Source organism: Delphinapterus leucas, chromosome 7 (genome assembly GCF_059928025.1).
Source record: "Delphinapterus leucas isolate spDelLeu-1000000601 "Yukka" chromosome 7, BTC_Dleu_Yukka2, whole genome shotgun sequence".
Lineage (NCBI taxonomy): Eukaryota > Metazoa > Chordata > Mammalia > Artiodactyla > Monodontidae > Delphinapterus > Delphinapterus leucas.
In genome coordinates this window covers 8,867,027-8,876,064 of record NC_143135.1, presented here as the reverse complement: position 1 = coordinate 8,876,064, position 9,038 = coordinate 8,867,027, and the positions used below count along the sequence as shown (strand labels likewise).

Genomic DNA, 9,038 nt, shown 5'->3' with positions numbered 1-9,038 from the left:
TGTCAGCACAATCGGGGAACACCAAGGTTTCAGATGTTCCAGGATGTGGGGTGGGTTATGGTGATTTCAGCTCTGCCCAGTCTGTCCTCTGGCTTTCTGAGCTGCCTTGAGCTCTCCCAGGGCTTTGTGGCTTTTTCAGGGGAGCTCCAGGCCACCTTCCCTCTCCAGGTTGCCCTGACTCAGCTCGAGCCCTCGGGTCCCACCTGGAAGGCAATGTGTACAGCTTGAGAGTGTGAACTTTCTCCAGGGGACGAGGGTCTGGGCGGCTGGCTCGCTTGCAGGGGAAAGAGTAAGGGGCAGTGTGCCAGCAGACAAGCATGACTAAGCAAGTACATGTACTAGAGGGCACTGCTGGCCCCCTCCTTCCTGCCACCTGTGGGTGTTAAAGGACTATCTTTTCCCATGGCCTCCCCACTCTAGCCCCCCGCCCCCAGCCTCCCTGAAGGGAGCTCCCTTGCTGACGCAGGTGACTGGATATTCCTCTTTTCCTGGCTGTGATCCCTAAACTGCCTTCTATCCCTCCTTTCACATGGTTCCTACCATGTGATCCGGTCTCCTCCACCCCCCCCCACCCCCCCTTCTCTGTCTCTTTTCAGCTCAGGAGGGAGGAGTAGAAGCACAGCCCTGGGGGTGGAAGAGGCCAAAGTCTCAGTGCCTCACAGCCCCCGGGGCATTTTGTGGGGAGGGGGGATGTCCTGGCACACACATTCCACGTGGTCTGCTTCTAACCCTGACTCTGCAATTTAACAGCTGTGTGAATTAGGGCAAGTTACTTAGCCACTCTGTGCCTTGATCTCCTTCCCTGTAAAATGGGGATAATCCTAGCACTTATCTCTAGAAGGCTCCTGGGAGGACTGAATGCGTTAATACATGCAAAGTGCTTAGGACCGTGCCTGGCACCAAATTAGCACTCAGAGGTGGCTCTCTGGCTGGGTTCCACCCTCCCTTTTTCTCCTCCTTCCCCTCCACCAACCCAGGGCCCGCTGGAGGCAGAGCAGCAAAGAAAGGCCGGGAAGCGCAGTGTGGAGGGTTAGGATAGCTAGCAGGCTGAATCTCCAGGTGCACAGCTGGAAGTGGCAAACTGGTTTTGAGTCCAGACCCTGCTGGAATCCAGAGGAGCAGGGATCAGGATCCTGACGTCACAGCTGCTCTCTTTTCTCCTCCTTTGCTGCCAGAAGTTCCCAGGAGCTTTCACAGAGAGGGAGGATCCTGAAACAAAGCCTCGGATTGGCTGCTTTCATTTTAGTCCCTTGTCATTTTCCAGGCTGATAGGGAAGGGGTGTAGTGTAAGGGATTTAAAACTCAGAAATAGCAATATTTAGATAGGTTAGAGAAGGAAGGAGGGAAGAGGGAGGAAAGCAGAGCCAGGGGAAGGGGCCGAGGTAACAGGTTCTTCTCCAGTTGCCTGGGATGGTTTGTAAAGTCCTGGGGATTGAGGGTGGGGGGACTGGATTGTATGCTCTTTTGGACTGGAAGCTGGCTGAAGCGGAGTGGCTGTTACTTTTGAGACAGGAGAGACAAAGGGAGATGCTGCGCACAAACCTTTTAATATGCGGTCTTCGTGGCGTCTATTCAGGGGGGGGGGGCCCTGGGGAGTGCTCCCTGAACCATAGCCCCAGCACTTGGGCCACCATTCCCCCTTCCCCCTTCTCCTGCGAGTGGCCCAGGACCTGTAGGACCCTGTCTTCCTTTAGGGCTCTGTAAGGCTCCTTTTCAGCGCTCAGAGTCCGTCCTTCGCTTGTGCTGAGGCCTGGAGCGGGACCATCTGCTTTCGCTCCTGTCGCTGCTGCCTCCTCTTTCCTCTCCTCCTGCGGCAGGTCGGGGTGGGTGGGTGGGCAGGAGAGTGGCGCCCTCGGTATGCAGCCCCCAGGCCAGCCTGGGGCTCCCAGGGGGCTCTCCATTCAGCTGTGCCCAGCTACCAGCTCTCTGCCCCAAACATCTACCACTCCCTCGAGCCGCGAGCCCCAGGAAGGACTCCAGGAGACTCTCAGCCAATTGGGGACACAGGGGCAAAGAGCCCTGGCCTGGAAGAGGAGGCCTGGGTTTGAGTCTTAATGCCACCCCAGCCTGGATGTGTGACCCGGGGAGAGTCCCTGCTGTCTTTGGGTGGAGGCCCACCTGTTTTCCACGTCCTGCACTGTGTCTGGCAGTGGCTGGCCCAGGGTCTCCGGCAGGAAGACAGTGGCAGCGCTGGCGGCCACGGGGACAGCGCCGTAGATAAAGAGAGGCACGGAGGGGTAGATCTCGGCGGTCATGCTCACCAGTGGGCTCACAATGCTGCCCACTCGCGCCAGAGTGCTGCCCATTCCCAAGCCTGTCTGCCTGCGGAACCCAGGGGGATGGGTGCCGGTTAGAGTTCTGGCATGAATGCTGAGGTTCTGGCTGGATTTGGGGCCAGGGCAGCTCAGGCCCAGCCCCAGGAGACCCACTGGTGCCTGCTCTGTTCCCCATTTGATTAGCTAACCAATTTGGCATTTATTTTGGAGATTAAAAAAAAAAAAAACCAAAACAGGTTGGGAAAGGCTCTGGGCAGAGAATCAGGAGATTGAATTTTGCCTCTGCCTTTAACTTGCTCTGTGACCTTGGGCAAGTCTCTTGCCCTCTCTGGACAGTTTCCTGAACTGTTGAGTTAGCTTAGTTCGGCCAGTTGTTCTCAGATCACCTGAGGGATTTGATTTACAGTTGCCCCAGCTCCACACAGACCTGTTGGATTAGAATCCCCAGGGGAAGGGACCTGGACTCTGCATGTTAAGAACATTCTCTGTGAGAGCAGAGGTTAAAAACTTTGACTAGGGAGATAAACTGCTTGCTTTCAAATCTAAGCTTCCTGACTTATAAGCTGTGTGACCTTGGGCAAGGCACTTAACCTCTCTGAGGCTCAGTTTTCTCATTTGGAAAATGGGAATTATCATAGTACCTACCTCATAAGCTTGTTATGAGGACCAAAAGAGTTGATATTTGTAAACAGTTTGACAGTGCCTGGCACGTAGTACTACTTTATACTATCGTTCTTTCAGCTGAAATCCTTTGAAGGTACAGGACAGTAACCATGACCCCTTGCGGTTCTCATTCCAAGTAGCCTAGGGAAGCCTGGCATTTCTTTGACATCTCATATGAATTTTGCACCCCATTCTATTTTTTTGTTGTTGTTGTTTTGCATCCCATTCTTAAAATAGATATGTGTTTCTGGTGTCTTAATGCAAAAATACCCCCTCCCTGAAACGTTGGCACTCAAAAAAGCCGTGCTGTATTTATCCATACAACTCCCAGAACCACCGTTATTAAGTGGTTGCTCTGTGATAAAAAATTACTTTCATGTTTGTGGTCTTTGGTTTTAGACATACTACTTGGTTAAAGATGGAATTTAGATTTTGTGGCAGCTTCTAACTTGTGCTTTGGAGATCAAGGGGGGGACTTCAGTTAACTGCCTCTGAGATGTGTCTTCTTGGCCTCCGACCCTGTCCCAGTTGGTGGCTCAAATCTTCCCCTTAGGTCAGGTAAGAGGTTAGTGGGCAGCCTAGGTGTGTACTGAGCGGCTGATATAGACCTTTCACTGTTAGGTGCTGGGAGGGGGCCTTGGGCTGGGGCATAATGGACTGTGCTCTGGGTCTGACCTGTGTGCGGGGGAATGTCTTGTCCCCAAGCCCCTCCCATTAAGCTCCCACTCACCGGATCACTGTGGGGTACAGCTCCCCAGTGTACAGGAAGATGCAGTTGAAGGAGGCGGCCAGGCAGCCCTTCCCCAGCACAGCAAGGGAGGTTCGGACAATGGACTGATCTAGAGAGAAGAGAGGGGGTCAGCAGATCTTGGGAGTGCGGGCTGAGAAGTTGGGTCATGTCTGGGGGTGTGGCCAAGGATGAGGGGCCAAGATGTTCATGGGTGCTCACCCTGGGGTACCACCCCATTGATCAGGATGCAGACGCCTGCCAGCAGCAGTGAGGCCATCTGGGCAGGCCGGCGGCCCATAGAGTTGATGACAAGGAAGCCCACAAGCTTGGCAGGCAGGTCCACAGCACCAAAGATCACCTGGATTAGGTAGATGCTGACCCCAAAACCCTGCAGGTCCATGACCAGCCCATAGTAGGCAAAGCTAGTGGCAAACCTGGTGGGAAGGGATGAGGGGTATGGAGTTTGTTAGGAAGATTAAAGGCGGGGGAGTGCTCATCCAGAACAGGGGTGAGCTGCACGGGTTACCCTGTTTAAGAACCTGGAATCTACCTTGCCTAGTGTTTTTCTGTCACTTAGTATGCACTTTAAGTGTTAGGGTAGTCCTCCGATACCCCAGATTTCTCACTCTTCTGATAGTCCCCAGTGTATTAGGGGCTTTTCACTTAGTTGCCATGTAGGATTTACACAGTTTTAGTCTTTATTTTATCTATTGATACTGGACTGAGGGAGGACAAGTGGATATCCGAAGCCATATATTTAGGGCCAAGATGTTGGGAGAGGCCAGAGTGTTCCGGGACCTGTCCGTGGTCCTGGGATGGTGGTTGTGCTTCTTAAGATGTCAAGAGCCCAGAATATAAAGCTCAGGTTGTTGGACAGAACCCACAACCTGGAGTAAAGCCCAAATTGGAAGCAAAGAATTCATTGGCAGGATTGTTCCTTCTGACCATGTTTCTCTTAATTGTCATGGGATTGCTATGATGATGGGGTTGGGAGAGTAGCACGTAAGAGGGGTAATGGGTGATGTTGCAGTGGGAAAGGAAGATTTTTGGCTGGTCTCAACCCTGGCCAGAGTGTACTTTCAGAGATGAGTTTTGCCTGTGCCTGTGTTTCTGGCAGGCACCACAAGGCCAGTGGTGTCTCTCAATGTTTTGCAAACCAGCCGTGTCTCTGCCTTTGTGATGTAATTCTGTTGACTCTGCGGGCCATCAGTACCGATGAAGTGTTTCCATATTGGAACAGAGCTGATAAAAGGAGAAGAATATGGAGAGATTGATGCCCAGTTTGGGGATTGGAGGCAAACTGAGGCTGGAGGTCATCTGGTTCTATAAGACTCTCTCTGGTGGGGAATTCCTGCCTCTCACAGCTGGTCTGCAGACTTCCTCCCTCTTGTCTCCCTTCTTCCATCCCCTGCGTCCACTCTTTCCCCAACCAGTCTTTAGTCTCTCGGTCTGTCTGTCTGTCCATCAGTCTGTCTGTCTGGGCCTACCACAGCATGGAGAGGCAGAGGAAGAGGCGGCGAAGGGCAGGACAGCGCAGCAGCTCCATGGCCGAGGCCTGGCCCTTGCCCAGGGTCAGCTCCTTCTGCAGACTGGCCCGGAGCACCTGCCGGGATGGACCGGGCTCAGGGCTTGGACTTCCATAGGAGCTCCTCCCAGCCTAGCTCCTCACTCAGAGAAGCCCTGTGAGTCCTGGGTTTAGGGATGGAGCCCTGGTGCTGTGTCATGGGAGGTCTCAGGAGTCTCACCTCCATACTTAGACTGGCCCCCTCTTCCCGCTTCCCATTGATCCAGGCCACTCTTTGCAGGGCCTTCAGGGTGAGGTCCAGCCTCCCAGAGGAGGAGTACCAGCGGGCCGACTCGATGAAGAACCTGGGAGCAGGGGTGAGCGTGGGTGTTGGCGTGGCTTCAGTTCCAGTCACTGGGGCTGGAGGTAGGGCATGGGCTTTCCAGAGGTCTGCAGTGGGACTTTATGTAAGATTGGGAACCCAGGACTTTGCCACACCCCAATCTCTAGGACCATAAGGCAGTGCCCAGCTTGGTGATGACTTATTCCCCAACACGGGAGCTCAGCCCTTGGGTGCTGGGTATAGGGAGCAGGGCAGGTAGGCTGGAGAGCTGGGGGGAGCTGGGGAAGCCAGAGAACCAGACACCCTGGGGCAAGTCCTTCCCCCCAGAGCTTCAGCTTCCCCATTGGTCACACTGAGTCACTGGCCTGGGTTTGACCTTCTCTGATTCTGCAGGCGACACCTGGGGGAAGTCTTGTCCCTCGCATCCCTCTGGGCCCCACGCACCAGGAGTAGATGAAGAAGGCAAAAAAGGGCACGGAGACCAGCAGCTGCAGGTAGCGCCAGTGGGGCACAGCATAGGCCACACCAGCCAGGAGAAACTGGCCCAGGCTGTAGACATAGCCAATCAGGGTGCCCACACAGGCCCGCGTGTGGATGGGCATCCACTCCACATCTGAAAAGAGGGTTAGAACAGAGTGGTGGAACTTACTGGGTGCCAGGTCGGTGGAGACCCGTGGAGCCCACCAAGACCCCTCTCTCCGTTCAAACCTTGGTCTGTCCCAAGGCTCAGTGGAAGATACATCAAACGAGGTTGGGGGCCATGGGAGGGGGAGTGGGGGGCTTGTGATGGAGGTGGGGATGGGAGGTAGGTTTGGAATCCTCAGGACTTGTCCCCTCCACTCCCCTGCTGTGTGTTTTTGCTCCTCTCCAACCTACTGTCCCGGCCAGGGTACTCTTTCCCTTCAGAGCATCTCTGACCACTCATTCCATCCTCAACAGCACCCGCCCCTCTGGTCCTTCTCAGTCTGGGCTGGATTTCAGCCTCAGTGGCCAGAGCAACTCAGAGGAGACAGTAGCTTTCCTCTACTCTGGAGAATTGAGGTAGGAGTGGGACCACCTCTCTGCTTCTGTCTGAAGAGGTCCAGTTTCGTTCCTTGTGGGCTCCTGATTTGGCAGCTGGGGCAGTGGCTTGAAGACTTAGATTGGCCTTTGGGACTGGATTCTCTAGGTGTCCTGCCCCAGCCCTAGCCTTGTCCTGGTTAATTCCTTTAGTCTGGAGAATCCCAAATCCTTAGATTCCCCTCTGGGCTTGGGTAAATCCTTTCCCTTCTCCCCAGCCTCAGGTTCCTCATCTGAGAAACAGGGAGAAGGGGTGTGACTTATCCAAGGAGGCACGCTGATGACTCATGGACAGGCCATGCTCAGTCCATAAATGTGTTTGGTCTATATGATGCTGGCTTGCCCTATGTTAAAAATATGAGAATTAATTGCAAATGTTAAAAAAAATTGAGATATTTTACACTGATAAAAAAGGGTGGGGGAAGATCTGACAGCCCCGAGACTTCTTGGCTGGAGCCGCTGAGCGGCTGTGGCCTGTCTGGATGGATGTGACTATCTTTCAGAGACAGTCCTCACCACTGCCTAGGGCCTGTTGTCTGCTTCAGTCATTTATGGGAATTACCTGGCCCTAACAATGGACTTTGCAATCACATGTTTAAATGAGAGGTCAGGAAGGTGTGAGCCCCGGGAAAAAGGCTGTTAATGTTGGCTGGAAGGGCAGGACAGGCTGAGTGCAGGAGGGGTGGGCTGGGAGAGGAGGCTGGAAAGGGGCTGCAGGGCTGGGTGGTCGGAAGGGGGTGGGTAGGGGCCTGCCCTGCCCTTCCGGCCTCCCTCACTCAGTGTCATGCAGTTGAGGGAAATGCCAGCCAGCGACATGCCCGAGAGGAGCCGGAAGGCGCAGTAGACGGGGAAGCTGGGAGCAAAGGCGGTGCAGGTTCCTGACACAGCCGTCTGCAGGTAGTTCAAGATGAGCACCTTCCGGCGGCCCAGCCTGTCGGGGGAAGGAAGACCTGCAACACGGGTCCTGAGGACCAGCAGGGCCAGGCTAAGCTGGGAGAGGGGCGCTTGCCCTGGGTGAGTCCCTGGGGTGGGGGTCTTTGCAGGACCCGTGACTGATCATGAGGCTGTGCGATAGGTCCTCAAACGAGCCCCAGCTGGTGATGCCAACCTCCCACCTAGGCCCCCCAAGCCCAGCTGAGGAGCCCCCAGTCCCAGCCCAGCTCCTTGGCCCTGCCCAGGACTGACCTGTCTGCCAGGTGCCCGAATATCATGGCTCCGAGAAGCACCCCTACCATGTACAAGGACTGAGCCAGCTGGCGTAAGGCCCTACGAGAACACACGAGGTCCCACTGTGGGGAGAGGGGGCAAGGGTCAGGCCAAGGCAAGCCTGGGCTGCAGGGCAGCCCCTTGCCCTCCTTCCGGCTGGTCCTCTGAGGCCTGTGTCACCCTCTTCCCCTGACTCTTCTCTTTGGCCCCAGGAGCTGAGAGACTTTTCTTGACCCCTACAACTCCCACCTCCCCCTTTCCTACAAAGACCCCCATCTTGAACCCCTTTCTCCATTTTCCCATCTTGGCCTCTGGAGAATTTGAGACAGTCTGTGTGTGTGTGTGTGTGTGTGTGTGTGTGTGTGTGTGTGTGTGCCAGAGGGGAAAGCACACTCTGGATGGTGTACAGAGGGGCCCAGGTCTCCTCACCTCCATCACGATGGTGGAAGGGAAGGTGCTATTGTCATAGATCCAGCCGTGGGTGCAGGGCTCTGTGGCCCCCGTGCCATTGGTCTCTGTGCCGTTGGGAAAGGGCAGCCCCCGCTGGGGGGAGGTGAAGCGGAGGCAGGACTCGGGCCGGCCCTGCCTGTCCCGGGGCAGCCAGGCGTCCAGCTCTCCGTCCTTGCTGAGGTTGGTGTCGGCAGGCGGGCGGCAGTGGTGGGTGGGGACAGCGGCGGTGAAGTTCTGCAGGGTGTTGTGGGAGGCCATCAGGAGCAGGGGGAGGACCACCAGAGTGACCTGGATCTGCTGGAAGCGGCCGGCGCCCCCCACCTGCAGCAGGAGGTCATTGAAGGCCATGGGGCCAGGCCTGGCCGAGAGGCTGGGAGCTGAGGACTTCCAGTCCCAGACCCTCTGTCTGTGTGCCGGTCCGCCCGCTGCCCTTCCCTGGTGGAGAGGGACTGCCGTTGCTTCCGCAGCCAAGCTGCTCCTGGAACTGAATCTGAGCTGGCTCTGTAGGGGGGACAGCAGCCCGGCCAGGCAGCCCCTCCTTTCTTCTCTCTCCTTGTTCTGTCCCTCCCTTTCCTTGGCAGCCTCTCCTCACTTGGTGTGAGTGTGTGGGGTGTTTCTCAGCTTTCAGGGTCTGCTGTAGCCCTGACCCCTACAGGGGCAGTATTTAATACTTGGTCTGGAGGGAATGAGTTAAAGTGTGACTTGGTATCAGAAGGATTAACCCTCCAAGTATCCTTGTATCAGTGGAATTTCTCCACATGGGTATAAAGGGCAGGAGAGGGTGGACTGAAGTGGGGGTGATGGGAA

At 55.5% G+C, this 9,038-nt stretch overlaps 1 protein-coding gene across 5 annotated transcripts; it reads right to left on the bottom strand.

Annotated features, from left to right (window-relative positions):
* Positions 1-1,680: 1,680 nt before the first annotated feature.
* On the bottom strand, positions 1,681-8,799 carry SLC22A6 (solute carrier family 22 member 6). 5 transcript variants are annotated; one of them, XM_089914192.1, is made up of 10 exons: positions 8,211-8,799; positions 7,761-7,864; positions 7,352-7,506; positions 5,961-6,129; positions 5,415-5,538; positions 5,157-5,272; positions 3,889-4,103; positions 3,670-3,778; positions 2,062-2,322; positions 1,681-1,802 (listed from the first exon to the last, which is right to left on the bottom strand). In XM_089914192.1, exons 1-10 carry the CDS (start codon positions 8,577-8,579, stop codon positions 1,721-1,723), a joined length of 1,704 nt encoding a protein of 567 aa, XP_089770318.1. In that variant the 5' UTR covers positions 8,580-8,799; the 3' UTR covers positions 1,681-1,720. The 5 variants fall into 5 exon arrangements, with proteins under 5 accessions (XP_089770318.1, XP_022447412.1, XP_089770319.1 ...); XM_022591704.3 differs by having other exon boundaries at positions 1,681-1,808; positions 2,119-2,322; XM_089914193.1 differs by having other exon boundaries at positions 1,681-1,805; positions 2,119-2,322.
* Between the last annotated feature and the right edge of the window lie 239 nt (positions 8,800-9,038).

Coding starts and splice junctions, on each gene's coding strand:
- SLC22A6 (XM_089914192.1), bottom strand. CDS start 8,579: ATGGCCTTCAATGACCTCCTGCTGCAGGTGGGGGGCGCCGGCCGCTTC. Junction 3,779..3,888: donor CAATGGGGTGGTACCCCAGG/GTGAGCACCCAT, acceptor TCTTCTCTCTAG/ATCAGTCCATTGTCCGAACC. Junction 1,803..2,061: donor GGTCACACATCCAGGCTGGG/GTGGCATTAAGA, acceptor CCGCAGGAGGAG/AGGAAAGAGGAGGCAGCAGC.